Below are 27,722 nucleotides of genomic sequence, written 5' to 3'. Positions count from 1 at the left end.
TATACCAAAAAATCCCGGCAGGTAGCAAGCTTTTATTAAAGCAGCGAGGCCCCCCCCCGCGACACACGTTCGGAGGCGGGTGGCGAAAGTCACCGGGGGCACGGCCGCGCGTCCCGATCCGGGGGCGCGGGTTCCTCGACGGGCCTGTTACCACCGCACTAGTAAACGGTCTCCGTTTTCCACAGAGTAGAACTGTAAGGGCTGCTGGTCACTTTCTAGTTGGATTTCTCGGCCTTCCATCTAGAGAGACGGAGGCAGGCGCTTAACGCGTGCGGTTCCTCGGCGGAGCCCGGCCCCTCCGCGCCCAACTTAGGCGTTGGGGAGCGGCCACTGGGTACCAGTTGCCAGCCTCACGGTGGAGGAGAGGTGTTCATTTCAGTGCCCGGTCTGCCGTCCCTCACGGGCTTAACCGAATCCCCGCCGTACCAAATGTGGGTTCTTCCCCTACCTTGGGACTTTCATAAGAGAGCCTCAGTTCCGATCCGGGGACTTTGAAGAGGCGGGACAGCAACCCTTTCACTTTCTGAACCGTCATGGAATCTGTGAAGCGGCAAGAAAAAACCTTTTGGTTTCAAGTCTCGGCCAGGGCAGCAGCAGGTGCTCCCATCAGTGGTGTTTTTTACAGTGAAAATATTCTTCAAGTATCGCTACCGTACGCAAGCGTGGGTTTGGTTCTGGGTTTTTGTTTTTTTGTTTTTTAAACCGCAAACCACCACCGTGGCTCGACGTCTGCCGCGGTCCCCGGCAGCGCCGGGCGACCTGCGTCGGACTGGTGGGAGAAAAGCTTATCTGGGACGCGAGACGTTTCCGAAAAGTTAGTCCGGACGTCGGTCGGGGCGGGGAAACCGATCCGATGTCGTGACCTAAGTGACCTTTTGAGATTTTGAATACGTATCAGCCGGGGGTGGGGGAAAGAGAGGCCCAGGGAGGTCTTTTTCTGGCACAGAAGGGTCAGTTCGACCTCAGACCCGCACCGTAGCGAGTCCCCCAGCCAACTAGTTCCGCCCCGATGACGGAAGGGCTAGCCGTGCGTGGGACGTGCCGAACGAGCCCAGGGGAGCCCCGGGAAAGACGGGGTTTGCTCCAGAAACGGCCGTTCCAAAGAGGGAGAAGAGCCTGGGAAGGACGAGCCTGGTGGCACCGCAATAGGGTGGTGGTCCTGCGATATCATCACAAGGTGGGCAAACCCTATTTTTCTACCCAGAGGTCATTTTTGTACAGACCGGTCTGTGGTTTTTATGCAACTTGTGATAATAAATGTGCTCTCTATTTTAGAATAGCCACGGGCTGGTCACTTGCATCCGATTCCAACTCACTTCCCTGCGGGGGGTTGGTCGGGGGCGGCGGGAGTCGGGTGGGGGGTCTTAACTACGTCCACCGCTACAGCCAGGCCGGCCAGTCACACCCCGGGGGGCTGGACATTCGCTTGGCCTGGGTTTAAGGCCAAGGGAAAAAAGCGGTGGGCCCCGGCCTAGAGAAGCAGCATCGTTTAGCGGATTGTACACGGGCCCGGGGATCGGAAGGTCATGGGTGCTAATCCCGGCTCCACCACCTACCTGCTGTGTGACCTCAGGCAAGTCACTTCACTTCTCTAGGCCTCAGTTCCCTCGTCTGTAAAAGGGGGATCGAGCCCCGCGTGGGACGGGGACTGTGTTCGAACCTGAGTAGCTTCTACCTTCCCCGTTCTAGACCGTGAGCCCGCTGTCGGGTAGGGACCGTCTCTATATATTGCCAACTTGCTCTGCCCACAGTAAGCGCTCAATAAATACGATCTTTTAGACTGTGAGTCCACTGTTGGGTAGGGACTGTCTCTATATGTTGCCAACTTGGACTTCCCAAGCGCTTAGTACAGTGCTCTGCACATAGTAAGCGCTCAATAAATACGATTGATGATGATGATACAATCGAATGAATGAATATCGACCCCAGCGCTTAGCACGGCGCCTGGCACGCTTTAAGGGCTTATCAAATGCCACCATTCGTGTTATCGTTGGGCTCCGTTTGGAAGAGCGTCCTCGGTGAGCGGCGGAGGGCTGGGCCCGGGACCCTGGCCGTTCTCCTCGCGGAGAGGCCGGGAACCGCCGCCTCGTTGACCGATCACCTTGTATCCCCCCCCGGCGCTTAGAACAGTGCTTTGCACATAGTAAGCGCTTAACAAATGCCATTATTGTTGTTGTTGTTGTGAAGTGGTGGGGTGGGGAGCGGGGAAGGGGCTTCCTTACCCGGGAGTTGCTTCTGGATGAGTTTTTGAGCCGGTCGGTCGGGACACTTTATGGTCAGAGCTGCAGGAGAGAGGAACAGGAGTCACCGGGCAGAGTCTCGGGCCCGAGCACCGTTGCCCGGGGGAAGCCCGTTTGGCCCGCGACCCTAAGGTGGGGGGCCCGCAGCTCTTTCCTCGCCAACAGAGGAAAAGACAGGAGAGAGAGAGAGGGGCGGCGGGCGGGTGGGGACGGGCCGACGTCTAGCTCGGGCTTCCGGTGCCCGCCGGACGCCTTCCGTTCGTTTTCGAACTTCTTCCGACAGTCAAGCTCCGCTCCCTCCCAGCTCTGCCACCTGTCTGCTCTGTGACCTTGAGCGAGTCACTTCACTTCTCTGGGCCTCAGTTCCCTCATCTGTAAAGTGGGGATTGAGACTGAGCCCCTTCCTTCCTCTCGCCCTCGCCCCCCTCTCCATCCCCCCCATCTTACCTCCTTCCCTTCCCCACAGCACCTGTATATATGTATACATGTTTGTACATATTGCTTGTACATATCTATTCTATTTATTTTGTTAGTATGTTTGGTTTTGTTCTCTCTCTCCCCCTTTTAGACAGTGAGCCCACTGTTGGGTAGGGACTGTCTCTAGTTGTTGCCGATTTGGACTTCCCAAGCGCTCAGTCCAGTGCTCTGCACATAGTAAGCGCTCGATAAATACGATTGATGATGATGATTGATGACATCCCGATTACCCTGTATCCCCCCGCAGTGCTTCGGACATAGTAAGCGCTTAACAAATGCCATCATTATTATTATTATCATCCAGGAACAGCCACCTTGGGTTTCAGAAGACTTCCCAAGCCCCCCCCCGCCCACCCCTGTCCCATCTAGAGCCCCTTCCAGACTCCAGAGAAGGCGGCCTGGACAGCTGCCGGAGCAGGGAAGCCTCCCACGCACTTTGAATCCCCTTCACCGCTCGGCTTTAGTCAGAACGAGCCGAAGGGAGCCCAAGGGCGGCCGCCCCGACCCGGTGCCGGCGAGCGGCACGCCCCGGGGAGCGAAAGCCTTACTTAGCAACTGGTTTTTCAGCATGAACGGCTGTTGGACTTTCAGCTCCCCGTCTTCGGGCGGCCCGTATCCTGGAGAAGGAGAAAGGCGGACGAAAAGCAGGTGAGGCCACGGGTAAGAGAGAGGAAATCGGCGGCTGGGGCTGCCCGGAGCCAAGGTTTGGTCTGGTCTGCTCTCGCTACCGCTTAATGCCCAGACGGAGGGGCGCCGGGGGAATCGCCAGGCCTCAGTGGGAGCGGGAGGTGGGCTGGGTGCTCGCGGGTGGCGAGGACAAGTCATCGAGGGGGTAAAGGGGCGGCAGGCAGCCTAAGGGGGATCCGTTGGCCCGGGGTAGCCCCAGAGCGGGCACACTAGACCCACCGCCCAAGGGCCACGTGCTGGCAGGAGGTAGTGGGGAGGTCACGCGCGGCTCCGTACTGCCCCTCCGGCAGGGAGACTGGCTGGGGGCGACCGGGCTCTGATAACAATAATAATAAGAAGGATGGCATGTGTTAAGCGCTTACTATGTGCCAAGCACATAGGAACATCCCCCTTCTAGCCTGTGAGCCCGCCGTTGGGTAGGGACCGCCTCTAGATGTTGCCAACTTGGACTTCCCAAGCACTTAGCACGGTGCTCTGCACACAGTGAGCGCTCAGTAAATACGATTGAACGAGTGAAAGCACTTTTCTAAGCGCTGGGGGGATACAAGGTGATCAAGTCGTCCCACGTGGGGCTCACAGTCTTAATCCCCATTTTCCAGATGAGGGAACTGGGGCTCAGGGAAGTGAAGTGACTTGCCCAAGGTCACACAGCAGATGTGGCGGAGCTGGGGTTCGAACCCACGACCTCTGACTCCCAAGCCCGGGCTCTTTCCACTGAGCCACGCTGCTTTTCTAAATAATAATGGCATTTGTTAAGTGCTTACTGTGTGCAAAGCACCGTTCTAAGCGCTGGGGAGGTTACAAGGTGGATCTGGTTGTCCCACGGGGGGCTCACAGTCTTTCATTCATTCATTCAATCGTATTTATTGAGCGCTTACTGTGTGCAGAGCACTGTACTAAGCGCTTGGGAAGTCCAAGTTGGCAACATATAGAGACAGTCCCTCCCCAACAGCGGGCTCGCAGTCTAGAAGTCTTAATTCCCATTTTCCAGATGGGGTAACTGAGGCCCAGAGAAGTGAAGTGGCTCGCCCAAAGTCACCCAGCTGACGATTGGCGGAGCCGGGGCTGGAACCCCTGACCTCTGACCCCCAAGCCCGGGCTCTTTCCACCGAGCCACGCTGCTTCTATAATAATAATAATGGCATTTATTAAGCGCTTACTATGTGCAAAGCACTGTTCTAAGCGCTGGGGGGGGGGATACAAGGTGATCATGTTGTCCCACGTGGGGCTCCCAGTCTTCATCCCCGTTTTACAGATGAGGGAACTGAGGCTCGGAGAAGTGAAGTGACTTGCCCCAGGTCGCACAGCTGGCAATTGGCGGAGCCGGGATTCGAACCCGTGACCTCGGACTCCAAAGCCCGGGCTCCTTCCACTGAGCCGCGCTGCTTCTCTCATGGCCTACTCACTCCGGCAGAGGAGTTGGTATCGGGGGTGGGCGGCCAGGAACTCGGCGCTGGGCTTGTCTAGCTCGGGCTGCTGGTGCCCGCCGGACGCCTTCCAGTCGTTTCCGAACTTCTTCCGATAGTCAAGCTCCGCTCCCTGCCGTTCCTCGGGCAAGATCTGACGGTGCGGGAGGTGGAAAATCAATCAATCGATCGTATTTATTGAGCGCTTACCGTGTGCAGAGCACTGCGCTAAGCGCTTAAAGCACTGTTCTAAGCGCCGGGGTGTGGGGGGGGGAAGCAGCGTGGCTCAGTGGAAAGAGCCCGGGCTTTGGGTCAGAGGTCATGGGTTGGAACGTGTCTGCTGTGTGACCTTGGGCAAGTCACTTCTCTGAGCCTCAGTTCCCTCATCTGGAAAATGGGATTAAGACTGTGAGCCCCACGTGGGACAACCTGATCGCCTTGTATCCCCCCCCAGCGCTTAGAACAGTGCTTTGCACATAGTAAGCGCTTAACAAATGCCAACATTATTATTACAATTATTCTTTTAGACTGTGAGCCCACTGTTGGGTAGGGACTGCCTCTATATGTTGCCAATTTGTACTTCCCAAGCGCTTAGTACAGTGCTCTGCACATAGTAAGCGCTCAATAAATATGATTGATGATGATGATGATGATGATTACAAGGTGATCAGGCTGTCCCGCGCGGGGCTCCCAGTCATCACCCCCATTTTCCAGGTGAGGTCACTGAGGCTCTGGGAAGCGAAGCGACTTGCCCGAGCGGAGCCGGGATTGGAACCCGTGACCTCCGACTCCAAAGGCCGGCGCTTAGTCCAGTGCTCTGCACAGAGTAAGCGCTCAATAAATACGATTGATGAACGAATTGAGCCCCGTTGCTTCTCTGGAGGAAAGACAGCGGAGGCCGGGGGGCCGCCGGATGCCCCGTCGAGCCCCAAACCCGGGCCGAACGAGCGAAGGGGGGGGGGGGTGGGGGGCGTCTCCCCCAGTCCGCTCACCTCGCACTTGTTGAGCACCTTGAGGCGGCCGATCTTGGCGATGATGAGCTGGCGCACGGTCCGCGGCTCCTCGCTTCCTTCCGTCAGAGGGGTCCGGGTGCACGTCAGGGACTGCAGCCTCCCCAGTTTGTCCAGCTCGTCGATGAACGACCACTGGGCCGGCCCGCACCGGGGCACGGACAGCCGTGTCGGGATGCGGGGCGGCCGGCCGGGCGCGAGGGGAGGGTAATACGTTGCCCCCCAAACCGCCCGCGCCCCACCCCGGACAACAAAGCGCTCCACTCCAGCCTGTTGCCAACTTGCGCTTCCCAAGCGCTTAGTACAGTGCTCTGCACCCAGGAAGCGCTGTCTTCCTGTGAGAATGGGTTCCGTGTGTTTACCATCAAGCGCTCAGTACAGTGCTCTGCACATAGTAAGCGCTCAATAAATCTCTATATGTTGCCAATTTGTACTTCCCAAGCGCTTAGTACAGTGCTCTGCACATAGTAAGCGCTCAATAAATACAATTGATGATGATGATACGATTGATGATGGAGGAGAGTAGTAATATTACAATAATAATTGTACTTGTTAAGCCCTTACTATGTACCAAACACTGTTCTATTTTCTGGGGGTAGATACAAGTTAATTCCCAGACTGAGCCCCCTCCTTTTTCTCCCCCTTCTACCATCCCTCCCATCTTACCTCCTTCCCTTCCCCACAGCACCTGTCTATATGTATATATGTTTGTACAGATTTATTACTCTATTTATTTATTTTACTTGTACCTATCTATTCTATTTATTTTCTTTTGTTAGTACGTTTGGTTTTGTTCTCTGTCTCCCCCCTTTTAGACTGTGAGCCCACTGTTGGGTAGGGACTGTCTCTAGATGTTGCCAACTTGGACTTCCCAAGCGCTTAGTACAGTGCTCTGCACCCGGTAAGCGCTCAATAAATACGATTGATGATGATGATGATGATGATCCCCCCCGCCTTACCTCCTTCCCCTCTCCACAGCACCTGTATATATGTATATATGATTGTGCATATTTATTACGCTGTTTATTTTACTTGTACATATCTATTCTATTTATTTTATTTTGTTAGTATGTTTGGTTTTGTTCTCTGTCTCCCCCTTCTAGACTGGGAGCCCGCTGTTGGGTAGGGACCGTCTCGAGATGTTGCCAACTTGGACTTCCCAAGCGCTTAGTACAGTGCTCTGCACACAGTAAGCGCTCATAAATACGATTGACTGACTGAATGAATGAATACAATTGAATGAATGACTCCGGAGGACTCTAGGTAGGGGGGGCGACGTCAGCTGACTCGACAGCCCCCGCAGATGCCGGATCTTCCCCGGGTCCGGCTGGGAAACTTGCCAGTGGGGAGGGAGAGGGAGAACGGGGAGGGGCTGGATAATAATTATTATTATAATTATTATTGTAATTATTATTATATATAATATTATTATTACGGTAATAATAAAATAATATATTATACGATGGTGTATTATATTTTAATAGTAATATTATTATTACTATGATGATATTACAATTATCATAGTAATAATAATAATAATAATGTTGGTATTTGTTAAGAGCTTACTATGTGCAAAGCACTGTTCTAAGCGCTGGGGGGAACACAAGGAAATGAGGTTGTCCCATGTGGGGCTCCCAGTCTTAATCCCCATTTTACAGCTGAGGGAACTGAGGCCCAGAGAAGTGAAGTGACTTGCCCAAGGTCACACAGCAGACGTGGGGGAGGCGGGATTCGAACCCACGACCTCTGACTCCCAAGCCCACACTCTTCCGACTGAGCCACGCTGCTTTACGGTGGCCTGTATTAAGCGCTTACTCCGTGCAAAGCATTCATTCAGTCGTATTTATTGATTAGCGCGATAAATCGTATTATTGCAGGCGCTGGGGAGGCTACAAGGTGATGAGGTTGTCCCACGTGGGGCTCGCAGTCTTAATCCCCATTTTGCAGATGAGGTAACTGAGGCCCAGAGAAGTGACTTGCCCGAAGTCACCCAGCTGACAAGTGGAGGGGCCGGGATTTGAACCCGCAACCTCCGACTCCAAAGCCCGGGCTCTTTCCACTGAGCCGCGCTGCTTCCTCTCTGAAACCCGGGACGCCGGCTCGCTCGGTTGTCGGGGCCATTGCCGCCCCGCACCCGGGCACCCCGCTGCACACCTGTGCCATCGGGCCACTTCAATCAATCAGTCGTATTTATTGAGCGCTTACTGGGTGCAGAGCACTGTACTAAGCGCTTGGGAAGTCCAAGTTGGCAACATATGGAGACGGTCCCTACCCGACAGCGGGCTCGCAGTCTAAAAGGGGGCTCCCGCTTGCCACCCGCCCACCGCGACGACGGAGCTGCTCTGCAAGGACCACTCACCTGGGTTATCCGGTTGCCGCTGACGACCAGGTACTGCAGGGAGGGGAACATGGCGGTGCGGCCCCCTGGGGGAGGCGGATCCGTTAACGGGCCGGACGAGAATCAATCAATCAATCAATCAATCGTATTTATTGAGCGCTTACTGTGTGCAGAGCACTGGACTGAGCGCTTGGGAAGCCCAAGTTGGCAACATCTAGAGACGGTCCCTACCCACCAGCGGGCTCCCAGTCTAAACGGGGGAGACGGAGAACGAAACCAAACATACTAACAGAATAAAATAACTAGAATAGAGAAGCAGCGTGGCTCAGTGAAAAGAGCCCGGGCTTTGGAGTCAGAGGTCACGGGTTCAGATTCCGGCTCCGCCAGCTGTCAGCTGGGTGACTTCGGGCAAGTCACTTCACTTCTCTGGGCCTCAGTTCCCTCATCGGTAAAATGGGGATTAAAACAGGGACAACCTGATCACCTTGTATCTCCCCAGCGCTTAGAACGAGTGCTTTGCGCATAGTAAGCGCTTAACAAATACCATCATCATTATTATTATATGTACAATTAAATTAAAATAAATAAACTCACACCCGAAACGCGGCCGGCGTGGGCGGAGATCACGTACCGATTCCGGCGTCGGGAAAGTGAAGGGAGGACAGGCCTGTGTTGGACAAGAGCAGCTGTTCCAGCCTGAAATGTGGAAAGGGAGATTGGGCACTTTGCCTTAGTTTCCTCATCTCTTCTAGACTGTGAGCCCGCTGTCGGGTAGGGACCGTCTCTCTATGTTGCCAACTTGGACTTCCCAAGCGCTTAGTCCAGTGCTCTGCACACAGTGAGCGCTCAATAAATACGATGGAATGAATGAATCTGCAAAATGGGGATGAAACACCCGTTCTCCCTTCCTTCCTCCCGCCCTGGGAGCCCCTTGCGGGACGGAGACTGCGTCTGACCTAATTACCCCGCATCCACCTCTACTGCCCGGTACAATGCTTAGCATAGATCAAGCACTTAACATTACGGTGACAAAAATAATTATGATTAATCAATCAGTCAATCAATCGTATTTATTGAGCGCTTACTGTGTGCAGAGCACTGGACTAAGCGCTTGGGAAGTCCAAGTTGGCAACATATAGAGACAGTCCCTACCCAACAGTGGGCTCACAGTCTAGAAGGGGGAGACAGAGAACAAAACCAAACATACTAACAAAATAAAATAAATAGAATAGATATGTACAAGTAAAATAAATAAATAGGGTAATAAATATGTACAGACATATATACATCTATACAGGTGCTGTGGGGAAGGGAAGGAGGTAAGATGAGGGGGATGGAGAGGGGGACGAGGGCGAGAGGAAGGAAGGGGGATAATAATGATGATAATTGTGGAACCTGTATAATAATAATAATAATGATGGCATTTATTAAGCGCTTACTACGTGCCAAGCACTGTTCTAAGTGCTGGAGAGGTTACAAGGTGATCAGGTTGTCCCACGGGGGGCTCACAGTCTTCATCCCCATTTTCCAGATGAGGGAACTGAGGCACAGAGAAGTGAAGTGACTCGCCCAAAGTCACACAACTGACAGTTGGCAGAGACGGGATTTATTAAGCGCTTACTATGTGCAAAGCAGTGTTCTAAGTGCTGGAGAGGTTACAAGGTGATCAGGTTGTCCCAGGTGGGGCTCACAGTCTTCATCCCCATTTTCCAGATGAGGTAACTGAGGCCCAGAGAAGTGAAGTGACTTGCCCAAAGTCACACAACTGACAATTGGTGGAGCCGGGATTTATTAAGCCCTTACTATGTGCAAAGCACTGTTCTAATAATAATAATAATAATGATGGCATTTACTAAGCGCTTACTATGTGCAAAGCACTGTTCTAAGCGCTGGAGAGGTTACAAGGTGAGCAGGTTGTTCCATGTGGGGCGCCCAGTCTTCATCCCCATTTTCCAGATGAGGTAACTGAGGCACAGAGAAGTGAAGTGACTTGCCCAAAGTCACACAGCTGACGATTGGCGGAGCCAGGATTTGAACCCATGACCTGACTCCCAAGCCCGGGCTCTTTCCACTGAGCCACGCTGCTTCTCTATTTAAAGCACTTACTGTACGTTAAGAACTGTTCTAATACGAGATAATTGGGTGGGACACTGCCCCTGGCCCACGTGGGGTTCATAATGCCATCATAATGCCATCATTATTATTGTAATTATCTGTAAAATGGAGATTAACACTGTGAGCCCCATGAGGGACAACCTGATCACCTTGTAACCTCTCCGGCGCTTAGAACAGTGCTTTGCACATAGTAAGCGCTTAATAAATGCCATCATCATTATTATTATCATCTGTAAAATGGAGATCAACACTGTGAGCCCCATGTGGGACAACCTGACCACCTTGTAATCTCTCCGGCGCTTAGAACAGTGCTTTGCGCATAGTAAGCGCTTAATAAATGCCATCATTATTATTATTATTATCTGTAAAATGGAGATTAACACTGTGAGCCCCCAGTGGGACAACCTGGTCACCCTGTAATCTCTCCGGCGCTTAGAACAGTGCTTTGCGCATAGTAAGCGCTTAATAAATGCCATCATCATTATTATTATTATCTGTGAAATGGAGATTAACACTGTGAGCCCCCATGTGGGACAACCTGACCACCTTGTAACCTCTCCAGCGCTTAGAACAGTGCTTTGCACATAGTAAGCGCTTAATAAATGCCATCATTATTATTATTATTATCTGTAAAATGGAGATTAGCACTGTGAGCCCCATGTGGGACAACCTGACCACCTTGTAACCTCTCCAGTGCTTAGAATAGTGCTTTGCACATAGTAAGCGCTTAATAAATGCCATCATTATTATTATCTGTAAAATGGAGATTAACACGGTGAGCCCCATGTGGCTTATCCAACCCAATTAGCCTGTATCTACCCCAGCGTTTAGTACAGTGTCTGGCACTGTCTCCCCCTTTTAGACTCCCCCTTTTAGACTGCGAGCCCACTGTTGGGTAGGGACTGTCTCTATATGTTGCCAATTTGTACTTCCCAAGCGCTTAGTACAGTGCTCTGCACATAGTAAGTGCTCAACAAATACGATTGATGATGATGATGGCCATCTCTATATGTTGCCAACTTGTACTTCCCAAGTGCTTAGTCCAGTGCTCTGCACATGGTAAGCGCTCAATAAATACGATTGATTGATTGATTGGCATATAGTAAAGCGCTTAAATACCATTTTTTTTTTTTTTTAAAAAAAGGCCCACATCACTCTGTACTCTGGATTAATCGCTCAATCTGTCATCTTGCTGGGTTCCCGGTGTCTCCATCTCCCGCTCCCTTTCTCAGGCTCCTTGGATTTCCCGGTTCCCGCTCGCTCCGTTTCATCCCAAGCCGGCAGAGGACATTTTAAACCGCCATCTCGGGCTGCCAGAGGGAGCCGAGAAGCCGGCCGGGGAAATGCCCCTCCGTTCTTCGAGTCGCACGGGCATCGCGGACGCCGTCCCATGCGGAGGGGCCCGGGCTGCCCCCGACTCAGCCGGCGCTTACCCGGGGAGGGAGGCGAGGAACCGCAGGTGATTTTCATCGACGAGCGGGTTGTCGGACAAGTCGAGCAGCCACAGCGTCTGCAGCACGTCGGGGGGTCTACGGGGTGGGGGGAGACAACGGGGTGCCGCCCTCCTTCAGGCCACGGGTCACCCGAGGCGGTGGCAAAGGTGGCATTCGCCTCGGAGCGGTCAGGGGAAGCTCTCGGGAGCCCCGCCGGATGACTGGGCACGATGGCGTTGGGGCGGCGCGTGGAGGTTGGCACCGAGGGCTCAGGGCTTGGCCGCGGTTACCAGGCCCCCACCCCGCCCGGCGGGCAACGGGCCGGGCGCTTCCCCCCGTGGCCGTGCTCCGTCCGGCCCGGGCCCCGACGGCCCGCTGCCCGAGGACGGAGGAGCAAGCGTGGCGGGGCGAGATGGGCGTCCGACGACGGGGGCCGCCTCGCGTCCCCCCCTCGCCCCTCACCTGGAGGTAACGGCGAGGTCGTTGGCGGCGAGGTACAGCTCCTCCAGCACTGGCCAGCCCGAAGCACACCGCATGGCCTGGTGACAAAGGACAGGCCCCCTCAGGCCCCAGGGCCCCGCCCCGGCCGCCGGCGTCCGCCCAAAGCCACCGTCTCAAGTCCTTCCGCCTCGCCGGTCGGGGAGCGAGGCGGAATGGAGAATCTCTGGCCGAGGCTGCCCTCTCCGTCCCACGGGAGGCTTTAGATGCCCACAGGTGAGCGGGCGAGACGGCAGAGCCATTATGAGGACGGGACACGTGTGAATGAAACCCCCATCTTACCTCCTTCCCTTCCCCACAGCACCTGTATATATGTATATATGGTTGTACATATTTATTACTCCATTTTACTTGTACATATCTATCCTATTTATTTTATTTTGTTGGTATGTTTGGTTTCGTTCTCTGTCTCCCCCTTTTAGACTGTGAGCCCCCTGTTGGGTAGGGACTGTCTCTATGTGTTGCCAATTTGTACTTCCCAAGCGCTTAGTACAGTGCTCTGCACACAGTAAGCGCTCAATAAATACGATTGATGATGCTGAGGAGGGCACCCTGAGGCTCGGGGTGGAGTGCCAGCCTCCTGAGCGGCCTGGGACGGGCACAGCCCCCTACTGTGGTCTGGTCTGTACGGAAGCACTGAGGGTCCCCATTCATCATCAGTCGTATTTATTGAGTGCTTACTGCGTGCAGAGCACTGTACTAAGCGCTTGGGAAGTACAAGTTCAACTTCCAGTTGCCCGCCTTCTTCCTCCGAGGCGAGAGTCGGGACTCACCGTGGGCCGCTTCCTGCCAGGGGTCCCCGACTCTCCTGCTTCCCAGTTTTCCCACCACCGCGGCAGGAAGAGGAAGGCGCTCCGGGGCACCGTGCTTAGCACGTAACTTGCTCCCATGAGGTCACTCCCCGGGGTTCAAGAGGAGGCCCAAGGAGCTTCACTCTGCTGCTCTCTTTGAAGCAACGGGCCTCCATCCTGACCGGCGAGAAGAGTAGCCGCTGCGGGGCTGGGGACGGCGGGGAACCTCTCAACGCCCCCTCTCCTTGCTTCTCCCCAAGGCTGTTCCATACTGGACTTTCTCCGTTTCCACTCTAAGCACCAGTGACACCGTGGCCGCATCGGACTACGCCCGCCTCCTGATGATACCACTCCCGCGATCCCTCGGGAACGTCACCCCGGTTCTCCCATCTGCCGGCTGACCCCACCTGATACCTGGAGTCTAACACCGAGCAGAGAGAGGGGGGCTGAACTGGTGACCTCACTTGGTTTCACTTCACTGGACACGTGAACGGGCACCCCCGGACTTCAGCTGCCGGCTCCCCCAAGGAACTCAACGAACTCGGTTCCGTACTCAACGGGACAAGGAGCGAAGAACGTTACCTCGGCCCAGGTTATCCCCGTCCGATTGAGAACTAAGACCTTCAGCGCAGAAAACGTCCCGGGGGACGGCCGTGCATCGTCGGGGGGGAATCTCAGTTTGTTTTCACTGCCCGGAAAGAAGACACAGAACCGTCATCCCGTGGGCAAGCCCGCGGTCTGCTGCCCTGCCCTGTCAAATCACTGACTGACCGCTTTGGTTAAGACTCTGGTGGGCCCCGGGTACGAGGCTCGGCAGGAGAGTTTCGACCCCCCCTTGCCAACCCTTAGGCTTCAGGAACGGACTCCCGAGCCTGGCGGTCTCGGACCACGCTGACAGGGCTGTCTCCGACCCGCCCGGGCCCCATCTGCCCGGGTTTCGGGGAACGGGACTCGAACTCACGGACAGCCGCGCCCGCACTGAAAAATCCCATCCCTTCCCCGATGGCTCGGGCTAGAGATCGGTGCCGCCGCAGCGGGGAGCTGCCTTTTCCGAAATACGGCTCCTGGGATTTTCCCAAATCCACAGGCATCACGACAGCAGCCCGATAACCTGGGATTGACCCCAGCTGACGCTCAGCCCACGGTAATAAGCGCTGACTGGGTGTCACGATTCCCAAGAAGCAAAATCGTCATACGCAGGAGAACCCGGGGTGAATTGCCTGGCGGGTTGAACCACGTGCCTTAAAGGTAAACGTTCATCCTGGTATACCCCCCTCTCCTTCCAGGGGCAGCCTAGGAACATCCTCCACTTAGCCAGTGAGCCCAGGAGGAGAGGAGAGGCCGGCTCCAGTTCCAAGCTTACCTGAGATTGAGAACCTCCAGGTCCGTGAGTTGGTCGGCAATGCGTGTCACTTCGCCCCAGGATGACAGCAGGTTTCTGGACAGATCGATCTTGCTAATGTCTGAGGGTGGGCGTTAAGGATCCTGAAGAGCCAGGAGGCCCGAGCCGTGTGTTTAGTAGGTGAAAGGACCCCGGGGAGCCCCGTCTGCGTGGGACGGAACCCGTGAGAAAGGGCTGAAACTATCGGAAAAAGCTTCGGTGTTCGGTCGGGAGCCAGCGTAACCTGGAAGAAAGAGTCCAGGGCTGGAAGGCGCGTTCTGGCTCGGTCGCTTGCTCGTGTCGCTCGTCTTGACCGAGTCTCGGTTTCTTCGACCGAAAACAGGGATGAAATACCTGTTGTCTCTCCCTCTTGGAGTCTGTCGGGGACAGGGGCTACATCTGACCTTGCCTCCGCCCCAGTGAGCCCCGGATACCACCACCACCACCATCATCGCTTTTATCGTAATCGCAAATGGTCACTGAGCTGAGTAGGAGTCCCGCATCACCCTTCAGGGTCCATCCCCTCAGAAGGGGGTCAGGTTGTACTTCCCAAGCGCTTAGTACAGTGCTCTGCACACAGTACGCACTCAGTAAATACGATTGAGAGCTTCCGAAAGCGCGTCGGCCCATCTCCCGTTCACGGCACCTGGCGCTGTCGTCTCGGTGGCCCGTTTTCCGAGCCTCTCCAAGCTTCTACTGGGAAAGAGCGGCTCCCTTCTGCAGTGCGCTGCACCGGGATGGTTCATCTCCTGGCTGTGCGTACCACGTCCTTCCGGCCGTGAGACGCCGTCGGCCGCTGGGAGGGTCGCGGAAAGCGCCGGCCCCACTCGGTCGGTCGGTCGAGCGTTTTTATTGAGCACCGAACAACAAAGTTGTGCTCCGGTGCTCTGTCCAGTGGCAGCCCCCTCTCCCCCCACACACCAGGAGGAAGAGGAGGAGAATGGAGGCGACAGCCCCCGAAAGGAGGAGAATTGGGTCAGAAGGCATTTAAAAGCCGTAAACCTACTTACTTGGGCATTATTTGCACTTTTGATTCAACTGTTCCGGGAAGAACGTACAGGAAGAAGCGCGTTAAACTCCCCCCCCAACAAACCTCCATTTCCCCATTAGTTCTGAAAGGCCAAAGCAGAGCTAGAGCTCAATAATGTCTCATTGCAAGTGCCTATAAAAAAAGGATACTAGGACACATCTTTGTGATTTCTCCTTTTGGGCCCGCACAACTCACTGCATAGCCACACACAGAGACCTCCTGCAATCTGTTCAGCTGACTGCAGGAAACACAAGATTCGTTACAATTCCTGGGTAACGGGCACGGTGCTCGGATCAGTCCATCCCTTACCGTCCTCTTTCACGGGAGTAGCCGGGGAGGGGAGACGAGCCCGCCTCCGGGCCAAAATGACCCCCGACCTAATTTCACAGGTGGGGAAGGGGGAGAACCGGGAGGAGACTCGATCGATCGGGGGTATTTACTGAGCGTGCGGCCAGAAGATGAGTTAACCCTTAACCAGGGTCCCAAAGAACGGCTTGGCTGTGGGGCTGGGGATAAAGGTGGGCTGCCTCAAGGTCACCAGCCCGAGAAGAGCGCGATCGCTTAGTGCGCCGATCACGTGCCGCTTCTCTGTTTCGCACTTGCGAAGCGCTCAGAACAGCGCACTGCATCCCGTGGGCCCTCCGTCAATATTGCTCCTACTTTATCTCCGCTTGAAAATGCAGTTTATTGGGTGAACGCCAGTGAAAAGCCAAGAAGAAGCCTCAAAATGTACCCCCTTAACTCAACCGGGGTCCGTCTAAAACATCCGGGATAAAATGCCTGCGCTTCCTCGTCGGCTCCCGCTGATCCGGGAATTTGTACAAGGGTCCGGGAGCGCCGAATTATAGAAATCCGTTCTCCCTGGGCTCTTCCCCCTCACCTTTGTCGTTTTTTAACAGACTCGAAGCCGATTGTTTCCACGGGTCTGTTTCCGATGACCAGGGCCTGTTCTCTTCCGACATCCTCCTCTTCGTCCTCCAGGACATACCGGTTCTTAATGGCCGTGAGAAAGTCTACCCCAAAATTTGCCTTATTCGGACGGATAAAGGACCCGCCTGTAGGGTTCCTGGAAAAAAAAAAAAAATTCAAAAGCCGAATGAGAAATATGACGTTATTTCACCTTTCGTGCCCCGGACAACGCTGTGAGGATTGGCGGCACGGGGAGGATAATTTAGGAAAGCGAGAGTCAACGTTAGACCCCGGTGGATAAAAGAGTGCTCTTGAAGTTTGGAGCAACTGAATATTCAAATAGCTAATAATAACAGCCCTAAAAGTGGTATCTGTTAAGCGCTTACTGTGTGCCAGGCACTGTACTAAGCGCTGGGGTGGATACAAGCAAATCGGGTTGGTATCCTGCTATTTTCATCCATTTTCCTCTGGCGGTAAGGGGGATACCGGCCGTCGCTGAGGAAGCTTTCCGACTGAAGAGTTCCGTTGGGCACAATACAGTGTCAACGAGTTCGGCGCGAATCAGTACATCTTCTTGACTAATTATTAAGTTGCACACCGTTGTGATCTTTGTAACTTGAACGGCGGGATAACTGGGGGACCAGAGTGCTTTCTTCACAAATTCCAAACCTTCTCAAAATTCGCCCAGGTGGCATCTTGCGCCTCTGAAGATTTTCGTTCCTTAGACCGTGGCTCTGCCAAACAGTTCTGAAAACTGGAGCGGGTCCTGATTATCCTCCCTCTACCCCAGCGCTCAGCGCAGTGCTCGGCCCGTGATCGGCGCTGAGTAAAAACAGCCCAGCCATGGTTGGGAAGGGAAAGCCGTATATGAAATCTGAAATATTTACAGGACTGTATATCTACACCAAAAGGGCTTATGATTTCTGCCTAAATCAGAGATCCACCCTGCGTCTAAATATCTACAATATGCCCTTCTCCCAAAACAATGGGGACTTTCTTAATAATGATGGCATTTTATTCATTCATTCACTCAATCGTATTTATTGAGCGCTTACTGTGTGCAGAGCACTGTACTAAGCACAGCGCTTACTATGTACCAAGCACTGTTGTAATGCTGGAGAGGTTACAAGGTGATCAGGTTGTCCCACAGGGGGCTCACAGTCTTAATCCCCATTTTACAGATGAGGGAACTGAGGCACAGAGAAGTTGACTGACTTGCCCAAAGTCACACAGCTGACAATAGGCACAGCCGGGATTTGAACCCGCGAACTCTGACTCCAAAGCCCGGGCTCTTTCCACCGAGCCACGCTGCTTCTCTCCTTGCACAGATGACAAAGGTAGTTCAGAACCTGGGATTACCTGCATTTAAAATATACGGTTCCTTCGTGGCTACCGTCATGCTTTCCTCTTTGAGGGTTGTCCCACTCTACTCCTAACCAGACGCCTAGGAGAAAAGAAAAACGGGCTCATAAACAACGACACCGATTCTTTCTTTCCCTTCCTTCCATTAAGAAAGGTCACAGCCCTGTTTCTTGTGAGGACAAGACTGCCCCGAGGTAACGATTGAGAAGCGGACCCAAAAGCAAATTTAGCTTAAACACCTAAAGGCACAGCGGATTGGCTCGAATATCAAACTGAGTGCGCAGCAGTCCATCGATGGTATTAAGTGCTTACTATTAGTACAGTGCTCTGCACACAGTAAGCGCTCAATAAATACAATTGAATTTAGTCTTTTAGACTGTGAGCCCACTGTTGGGTAGGGACTGTCTCTATGTGTTGCCAATTTGTACTTCCCAAGTGCTTAGTACAGTGCTCTGCACATAGTAAGCGCTCAATAAATACGATTGATTGATTGATTGATTGAATGAATGTGTAGCGCACTGTACTACGCACTTGGAAGAGTACAATACAATGGAATTTGGAAGACGCGTTCCCTGCCCGGAACGAGCTTACAGCTTGGAGCAACTGTACTGAGCGCTTGGGAGCGTTTAACAAAAGGAAGGCTCACTTCTCCCACCTCCAAGGACCTTACAACTGACGGGGGGAGATAGACTCTTGGCTTTTTTATAAAATGAAGCCGCTAATGCTTCCCCCCTCCCGCGCCAACCCGTCACCTCCTCTAGGCTCCCTTCTCCCAGATATTCCTCCTCCCTCCCAACGGTCTCCTGAGAATCTCCCATCTGGTCTTCAAATCCAACCCCTCTACCTGTGACTTCACCCTCATCCTCTCTCACCTCTTAAAAAGGGTTGTTCAATCAGTCAATCAATCAGTCGTGTTTATTGAGCGCTTACTTTGTGCAGAGCACTGTACTAAGCACTTGGGAAGTACAAATTGGCAACATATAGAGACAGTCCTTACCCAACAGTGGGCTCACAGTCTAAAAGTTCCCACTTCAACCTCTCCCCACCAGCCCTGACTCCTTCCTCTCTACTTCCAAACATGCCCAAGTCTTCCTTTCCACTTGAGAAAAAACAACTCAGGGTCCCCTCCCAGCCTCCCACCTCCTTTTTCCATCTACGCTCCTTATTTGGGCTTCACCCTGGAATAGCCTTTAATGGTATGCTGGGCTGACAGGGCAAGCAATGCGTAAAAGTGCTTACAAAACTGTTAAAATAAGCAAATTGATACTATAAAATGATACATTGACACACACATATATACACATATGTGCTAACGAGGGTGTACAAGTACTTGCAGAACTGTTGAAATGAGTCAACTGATATATAAAGTAATATATACGTGCTAAAGAGAGTACAGATGTACTTGCAAAACTGTTTAAGTAAATTGATAAAGTAATATATATGTGTGCTAAGGAGAGTGTAGATGTACTTGCAAAACTGTTGAAATAAGTAAATCGATATATAAAGGAATATATATATATATGTGCTAAGGAGAGTGTACAAGTACTTACAAAACTGTTGAAATAAGTAAATCGATTATATAAAGTAATATATATATGTGTGCTAAGGAGAGTGTACAGGTACTTACAAAACTGTTGAAATAAGTATATCGATATATAAAGTAACATATATATGTGCTAAGGACAGTGCAGATGTACTTGCAAAACTGCTGAAATAAGTAAATCGATCTATAAAGGAATATATATATATATATATATGTGCTAAGGAGAGTGTACAAGTACTTACAAAACTGTTGAAATAAGTAAATCGATATATAAAGTAATATATATATGTGTGCTAAGGAGAGTGTACAAGTACTTACAAAACTGTTGAAATAAGTAAATCGATAAAGGAGAGTGTACAAGTACTTACAAAACTGTTGAAATAAGTAAATCGATCTATAAAGTAATATATATATATATATATATGTGCTAAGGAGAGTGTACAAGTACTTAGAAAACTGTTGAAATAAGTAAATCGAGATATATATATACATATATATATGTATATATATATGCTAAGGAGAGTGTACAAGTACTTAGAAAACTGTTGAAATAAGTAAATCGATATATAAAGTAATATATATATGTGTGCTAAGGAGAGTGTACAAGTACTTACAAAACTGTTGAAATAAGTAAATCGATATATAAAGTAATATATATATGTGTGCTAAGGAGAGTGTACAAGTACTTACAAAACTGTTGAAATAAGTAAATCGATATATAAAGTAATATATATGTATATATGTGCTAAGGAGGGTGTTAAAAAGTTCACCCCTGTAGAGAAGGCTGAAAAGATACAGCCCTTTGGGGATGGGAGGAAGGGATGGATCCCTTTTAGACTGTGAGCCCACTGTTGGGTAGGGACTGTCTCTATATGTTGCCAACTTGTACTTCCCAAGCGCTTAGTACAGTGCTCTGCACACAGTAAGTGCTCAATAAATACGATTGATTGATTGATTGATCTGGGAGGGATCAGGCGGAAAGAACCACTGGGATCTGGTGGCAGGCTGAAAAGTGAGAATTAGAAGACGGGATTCCGGACCGCAGGGAGTTTACAGTCTGTCAGGGGAAGCACCCTCAAAATAAATCAGGAGGAGGAAAACAACGGAGAGATACAATTACCTCTCCATTTTTGTAAGAAGGACTTTTGTGATACTGTTCTTGACAAATTTTGGAGACTTACATATTTTTGAACTATGGGAATAATAATAATAATAAAGATGGCATTTATTAAGCGCTTACTACGTGCAAAGCACTGTTCTAGGGGCTGGGGAGGTTACAAGGTGATCAGGTTGTCCCACGGGGGCGGGGGTGCTCACAATCTTATTCCCCATTTTACAGATGAGGGAACTGAGGCCCAGAGCAGTGAAGTGACCTGCCCAAAGTCACCCAGCTGACAATTGGCAGAGCCGGAATTCGAACCCATGAACTCTGACTCCAAAGCCCGGGCTCTTTCCACTGAGCCACGTATTGATAAGTTTTCAGCTGGGCAACCTAGCTTCCACAAAGACCAGTGAAAGGTTGTGGGCCCAAGATATCTGTGAGCCCGCTGTTGGGTCGGGACTGTCTCTATATGTTGCCAAATTGTACTTCCCAAGCGCTTAGTACAGTGCCCTGCACACAGTAAGCGCTCAATAAATACGACTGAATGAATGATGAATCTGGCTTCAGCCCTGCCCGCACAGGCAGAAACATCTTCTGCCCCCCAGAAAGCCTCACCTCCCTTCCTTTCTTTCCAATTTCTCCTTCTGATCCCAACTCCTGCCTTTTCCCTCCTCTGGCAGCCATTATTCCAGCACATTCCACCATCGCGGTGTTTTACAAGAAAATGGCAAATGAGTGGGGTCCAAAGTCCAGAGTTTTATAGCGTTTTGACAACCTGATCACCTTGTATCCCCCCCAGCGCTTAGAACAGTGCTTTGCACACAGTAAGCGTTAATACATTTCATTATTATTATTATTATTATCATCCTCCCTCTTACTGGAGCACTTTGGCATTTTCACACCTGTCTGTCAGTGAATTCTGTTTATCGAGTGCTTACCGTGCGCAGAGCACTGCACTGGGCGCTTGGGAGAGTCCAATATAACGGACACATTCCCTGCCTACGACAAGCTTACAGTCTAGAGGGGGAGGCAGGCATTAATACAAATAAATACATTATGATATGTACGTTAAGTGCTGTGGCCAGACTGAGCCCCTTCCTTCCTCTCCCCCTCTCCATCCCCCCCATCTTACCTCCTTCCCTTCCCCAAAGCACCTGTATATATGTTTGTACATATTTATTACTCTATTTATTTACTTTACTTGTAGATGTCTATTCTATTTATTTTATTTTGTTAGTATGTTTGGTTTTGTTCTCTGTCTCCCCCCTTTAGACTGTGAGCCCACTGTTGGGTAGGGACTGTCTCTATATGTTGCCAACTTGGACTTCCCAAGCGCTAAGTACAGCGCTCTGCACACAGTAAGCGCTCAATAAATACGATTGATGATGATGACGATTTATTACTCTATTTATTTACTTTACTTGTAGATATCTATTCTATTTATTTTATTTTGTTAGTATGTTTGGTTTCGTTCTCTGTCTCCCCCTTTTAGACTGTGAGCCCACTGTTGGGTAGGGACTGTCTCTGTATGTTGCCAACTTGTACTTCCCAAGCGCTTAGTACAGCGCTCTGCACACAGTAAGCGCTCAATAAATATGATTGATTGATTGATTGTGGGGCTGCGATGGAGAATGAACCAACGGAGCAGGTCGGGGGACGCAGAAGGGAGTGGAAGGAAAGGAAAAGCCCTTCTCCCTCCGCTTGGTAAGTTATTTTGTGTCTCTCTTCCTGGTCGGATTGGAAGCCACTTGAGGACAGGGATCTTAACTTTTTCTCCCGTTGTCTCCCAAGCGCTTGGTTTGGCGTCCTGCACATGGATCGATTACGAGGCTCCCGTTGAAACACTACCTGCCGTGGGAGGGACGCTGCCGACGTAGCGCACGGTTGCAAGATCTCCGCTGACATCGATTCGTCGGCCCACAGCGTCGGCGGGTAGCGAGTCGCTCATGGCCAAGGTACCGGCATCCAAAACGTCGAAGGACCTAGGAGGAAAACGGCACTGGTGGAAGGGTTCTGCTGAATGCCTGACAAGTTCATTCATTCCATCGTATTTATTGAGCGCTGCCTGTGTGCAGAGCACTGGACTAAGCGCTTGGGAAGTCCAAGTCGGCAACATCTAGACTGTGAGCCCGCTGTTGGGTAGGGACCGTCTCTCTATGTTGCCAGCTTGGACTTCCCAAGCGCTTAGTCCAGTGCTCTGCACACAGTAAGCGCTCAATAAATACGACTGAATGAATGAATACAAACAGGACCGAATGGTCAGGGCCCGGCTCTGGTCCTCAACATCCGGGGCTCTGCGAGGCCCAGCCTGTTGTCAAGGCTGAGGGAAGAAGGGGCACCTCTCCCCCAAACACACAATCACACACACCCCAATCTATATGTTGCCAATTTGTACTTCCCAAGCGCTTAGTCCAGTGCTCTGCACACAGTAAGCGCTCAATAAATACGACTGAATGAATGAATACAAACAGGACCAAATGGTCAGGGCCCGGCTCTGGCCCTCAACATCCGGGGCACCTCTCCCCCAAACACACAGTCACACACACCCCAATCTATATGTTGCCAACTTGGACTTCCCAAGCGCTTAGTCCAGTGCTCTGCACACAGTAAGCACTCAATAAATACGACTGAATGAATGAATGAATACAAACAGGACCGAATGGTCAGGGCCCGGCTTTGGCCCTCAACATCCGGGGCTTAGCGAGGCCCAGCCTGTTGTCAAGGCTGAGGGAAGAAGGGGCACCTCTCCCCCAAACACACAATCACACACACCCCAATCCATATGTTGCCAACTTGGACTTCCCAAGCGCTTAGTCCAGTGCTCTGCACACAGTAAGCGCTCAATAAATATGACTGAATGAATGAATACAAACAGGACCGAATGGTCAGGGCCGGCTCTGGCCCTCAACATCCGGGGCACCTCTCCCCCAAACACACAGTCACACACACCCCAATCTATATGTTGCCAACTTGGACTTCCCAAGCGCTTAGTCCAGTGCTCTGCACACAGTAAGCGCTCAATAAATACGACTGAATGAATGAATACAAACAGGACCGAATGGTCAGGGCCCGGCTTTGGCCCTCAACATCCGGGGCTTAGCGAGGCCCAGCCTGTTGTCAAGGCTGAGGGAAGAAGGGGCACCTCTCCCCCAAGCACACAATCACACACACCCCAATCTATATGTTGCCAACTTGGACTTTCCAAGCGCTTAGTACAGTGCTCTGCACACAGTAAGCGCTCAATAAATACGCCTGAATGAATGACTACAAACAGGACCGAATGGTCAGGGCCCGGCTCTGGCCCTCAACATCCGGGGCTTAGCGAGGCCCAGCCTGTTGTCAAGGCTAAGGGAAGAAGGGGCACCTCTCCCACAAAAACACAATCACACACAGACACACACAATCACACACTAAGGGTGCGGACCCCTTGTATGATGAGGAGAAAGGATGGTGTCTCCTCACAATTTCCCTCCTTCTCCTCCTCTTCCTCCTCAGCTGCTCGACGGCCAAGCGCTCCAGGCCCCGGGGGCGCCAACTGCGCAGGCGCCGGCGAGCGGGGCGTTGTGGGTAATGTAGTTCGGCCCGACTCGGAGGCCCTGCTTTTGCGCACGGCCCGCGCCGCCTGCCCGTCGGTTGCTATGGAAACCGGAGGCGGAGGGATGGAGAGGCAGGAAGAGGCCTACGTCCTCCCTCCGCACATCCGCCAAGCTAGCTCTCTTCCTCCCTTCATTCATTCATTCAATCGTATTTGTTGAGCGCTTACTGTGTGCAGAGCACTGAACTAAGCGCTTGGTAAGTCCAAGTTGGCAACATCTAGAGACGGTCCCTACCCAACAGTGGACTCACAGCCTAGAAGGGGGAGACCCTTCAAAGCCCTACTGAGAGCTCACCTCCTCCAGGAGGCCTTCCCACACTGAGCCCCCTCCTTCCTCTCCCCCTTCTCCCCCTCCCCATCCCCCTGCCTTACCTCCTTCCCCTCCGCACAGCATCTATATGTATATAATAATAATAATGATGGCATTTGTTAAGTGCTTACTATGTGCAGAGCACTGTTCTAAGCGCTGGGGTAGATACAAGGTGATCACGTTGTCCCACGTGGGGCTCACAATCTTAATCCCCATTTTACTGATGAGGGAACTGAGGCACAGAGAAGTTAAGTGACTTGCCCAAGGTCACACAGCAGACATGTGGCAGAGCTGGGATTCGAACCCATGACCTCTGACTCCAAACCCCGGGCTCTTTCCACTGAGCCACGCTGTACGGATTCATTACTCTATTTATTTTATTTTGTGAATACTTTTTGTTTTGTTGTCTGTCTCCCCCTTCTAGACTGTGAGTCCGCTGTCGGGTAGGGACCATCTCTATATGTTGCCAACTTGTACTTCCCAAGCGCTTAGTACAGTGCTCTGCACACAGTAAGTGCTCAATAAAGATCACAAGGCAGACAAGTGGCAGAGCGGGATTAGAACCCAGGTCCTTCCTACTCCCAGGCCTGGATTCTATCCACTACTTGTACATATTGACTCTTCTATTTATTTTATTTTGTTACTATGTGTTGTTTTGTTGTCTGTCTCCCCCTTCTAGACTGTGAGCCCGCTGCTGGGTAGGGACTGTCTCTAGATATTGCCAACTTGGACTTTCCAAGCGCTTAGTCCAGTGTGCTGCACACAGTAAGCGCTCAATAAATATGACTGAATGAATGAATGAAATACGATTGAGTGAATGAAATGCGATTGAAAGAATGAATGAAATACAATTCAATGAATGAATGAATGAATGAAGTATGATTAATGAATGAATGAATGAAGTATGATTAATGAATGAATGAATGAAGTATGATTGAATGAATGAATGAAATACGATTGAATGAATGAATGAAGTATGATTGAATGAATGAATGAATGAAGTATGATTGAATGAATGAATGAAATACGATTGAATGAATGAATGAAGTATGATCGAATGAATGAATGAATGAATGAAATACGATCGAATGAATGAACGAATGAAATACGATTGAATGAATGAATGAAATACGATTGAATGAATGAATGAATGAAATACGAATGAATGAATGAAATACGATCGAATGAATGAATGAATGAAATACGTTGAATGAATGCGCTTGCGCGGCGCGGCCTGCTTTTGCACACGGCCCGCGCCGCCTGCCCGCCGGTTGCTATGGAAACCGGAGGAAGCGGCGAAGGGATGGAGCGGCAGGAAGAGGGCGCCGTGTGCGCCTGCGCGGCGCGGCCTAGGACGCGCGGGCCAGAGAGGCGCCTCCTTCACTCCATCATTTTGTGAGCGTCTACTACGAGTGGGGCGCGCAATTTAAGCCCTCGGGTGAGTACAATGGAGGCTAAAAGACCCTGGCCCTGCCCGCGAGGCGTGGCTAAGTGGAAAGAGCCCGGGCTTTGGACTCAGAGGTCATGAGTTTCAAGACTCTCTCCCCCTTCCCATCTGACTTACCCCCTTTCCCTCTTATTGAAGGCACACCTCCTCCGAGAAATCTTCCCTCACTAAGCCCTCATTTCCTCTTCTCCCATTCCCTTCTGCATCACCCTTGCACTTGGATTGGCAACCTTTACGATGATGGTATTTGTCAAGTGCTCATGGGTTCAAATCCTGACTCCACCAATTGTCAGCTGCGTGACTTTGGGCAAGTCATTTCACTTCTCTGTGCCTCAGTGACCTCATCTGTAAAATGGGGACGAAGACTGTGAGCCCCCCATGGGACACCCTGATCACCTTGTAACCTCCCCAGTGCTTAGAACAGTGCTTTGCACATAGTAAGCGCTTAATAAATGCCATTATTATTATTATTAAGTGCTGCAGCTCCTTGTCAGGGAAGCAGCGTGGCACAGTGGATAGAGCACGCGTCTGGGAGGAGGTCATGGGTTCTAATTCGACTCCGCCGTGGGGCCTGGGGCATGTCAGTTAACTTCTCCAGGCCTCAGTTACCTCATCTGTAAAGTGGAGATTAAGGCTGTGAGCCCCATGCGGGACAGGGGCTATGCCCAGTCCCATTACCTTGTATCCACCCCAGCACATAGTAAGCGCTTAACAAATACCATCATTATCACTATTAATAATAATGATAGTATTTACTAAGCGCTTACTAATCAATCAATCAATCAATTGTATTTATTGAGCGCTTACTGTGTGCAGAGCACTGTACTAAGCGCTTGGGAAGTACAAGTTGGCAACATATAAAGACAGTCCCTACCCAACAGTGGGCTCACACTCTAAAAGTGGGCTCACAGCCTACTATGTGCAAAGCACTGTTCTAAGCGCTGGGGTGGTTAACAAGGTGATCAGGTTGTCCCACGGGGGGCTCACAGTCTTCATCCCCATTTTACAGATGAGGGAACTGAGGCCCAGAGAAGTGAAGTGACTCACCCAAAGTCACCCAGCTGACAATGGGTGGAGCCGGGACTTGAACCCATGACCCCTGACTCCAAAGCCCAGGCTCTTTCCACTGAGCCACGCTGCTTCTCCTATTGAATTATTTCCACTCTCTTTGAATACTGCTATCTTTTTTTTATGCTCCCAACTCGTTCCAGTGCTCGTGCAACTGACCTTTTTTTCTTTTACGGTATTTGGTGGGCACTTACTATGTGCCAAGGATGGTACTAAGCGCTGGGAAAGATCCAAGTTAGCCCCGATTACAAACTTCCACTGCAACATAGTCTCCTTTTCCATTCTTCGGGAAGCTCAAGGCTTTTGAAAACGGCGGGGAGGAGAGGAAGAGAAAAGCTGGGGACAAAAATCAATCAATCAATTGTATTTATTGAGCGCTTACTGTGTGCAGAGCACTGTACTAGGCACTTGGGAAGTACAAGTTGGCAACACAAATACCAAGAAGGGCGAGGATCTAGGTTTTCTGCTAAAAAAAAAAAAGATTAACTTTCCCAACTTGTTCGAGGCGTAAAAAGAAAAGGTTAAAAATGTTCAGGATGACATTTCTACTCTTAATACGCGTTTGACTGTTGATAGGAAATTATAAAGCAGGTATAGTAATAGGCAAGATGAATAAATTCGGGCCGGAAATGTTTTTGTGGCCGATTACGGTTGATTGATTGATTAGCTAAACTGCTGAGAAGGCAATGAGATCCGAAATTGATACATCATCCGGAAGGACTGAAAAAAGTCAAGGATTTAGAACAGAGAAATCGACTCTGAGAACTTAGTCCAGTGCTCTGCACACGGTAAGCGCTCAATAAATACGATTGATTGATTGATTGAGAACTGAGGGCTTTTGATCCTTTTTTCGGACGGCTTTCGGAAAGAATATTTATCTAGACGGAGTGTGGAATTGGTCTCTCTGTAGCTGAGAAGTGAGGAGATAATTTCCGTGAAGTCGTTCGGCGGATGCTATCCATCAGTGGACGCGTCCTTTG

The 27,722-nt window shown here is 51.2% G+C and overlaps 1 protein-coding gene across 3 annotated transcripts; it reads right to left on the bottom strand.

The window, feature by feature from the left end:
- Positions 1–12: 12 nt before the first annotated feature.
- TBCE (tubulin folding cofactor E) lies at positions 13–23,821 on the bottom strand. 3 transcript variants are annotated; one of them, XM_038761460.1, is made up of 17 exons: positions 23,785–23,821; positions 22,171–22,304; positions 17,675–17,759; positions 16,287–16,472; positions 15,556–15,644; positions 14,359–14,458; positions 13,578–13,683; positions 12,169–12,245; positions 11,707–11,802; positions 8,790–8,854; positions 8,180–8,244; positions 5,803–5,955; positions 4,811–4,964; positions 3,266–3,334; positions 2,223–2,282; positions 449–540; positions 13–240 (listed from the first exon to the last, which is right to left on the bottom strand). In XM_038761460.1, the coding sequence occupies exons 2-17, from the start codon at positions 22,268–22,270 to the stop codon at positions 148–150; spliced, it is 1,590 nt and encodes a 529-aa protein (XP_038617388.1). In that variant the 5' UTR covers positions 22,271–22,304; positions 23,785–23,821; the 3' UTR covers positions 13–147. The 3 variants fall into 3 exon arrangements, with proteins under 3 accessions (XP_038617388.1, XP_038617387.1, XP_038617389.1); XM_038761459.1 differs by having other exon boundaries at positions 23,747–23,819; XM_038761461.1 differs by lacking the exon at positions 3,266–3,334 and having other exon boundaries at positions 23,747–23,819.
- Positions 23,822–27,722: the final 3,901 nt, after the last annotated feature.

The sequence above is a fragment of the Tachyglossus aculeatus genome, chromosome 19 (genome assembly GCF_015852505.1).
Source record: "Tachyglossus aculeatus isolate mTacAcu1 chromosome 19, mTacAcu1.pri, whole genome shotgun sequence".
Taxonomy (NCBI): domain Eukaryota; kingdom Metazoa; phylum Chordata; class Mammalia; order Monotremata; family Tachyglossidae; genus Tachyglossus; species Tachyglossus aculeatus.
The sequence above is the reverse complement of the archived record's forward strand: the minus strand, read 5'-3'. Positions and strand labels throughout refer to the sequence as shown.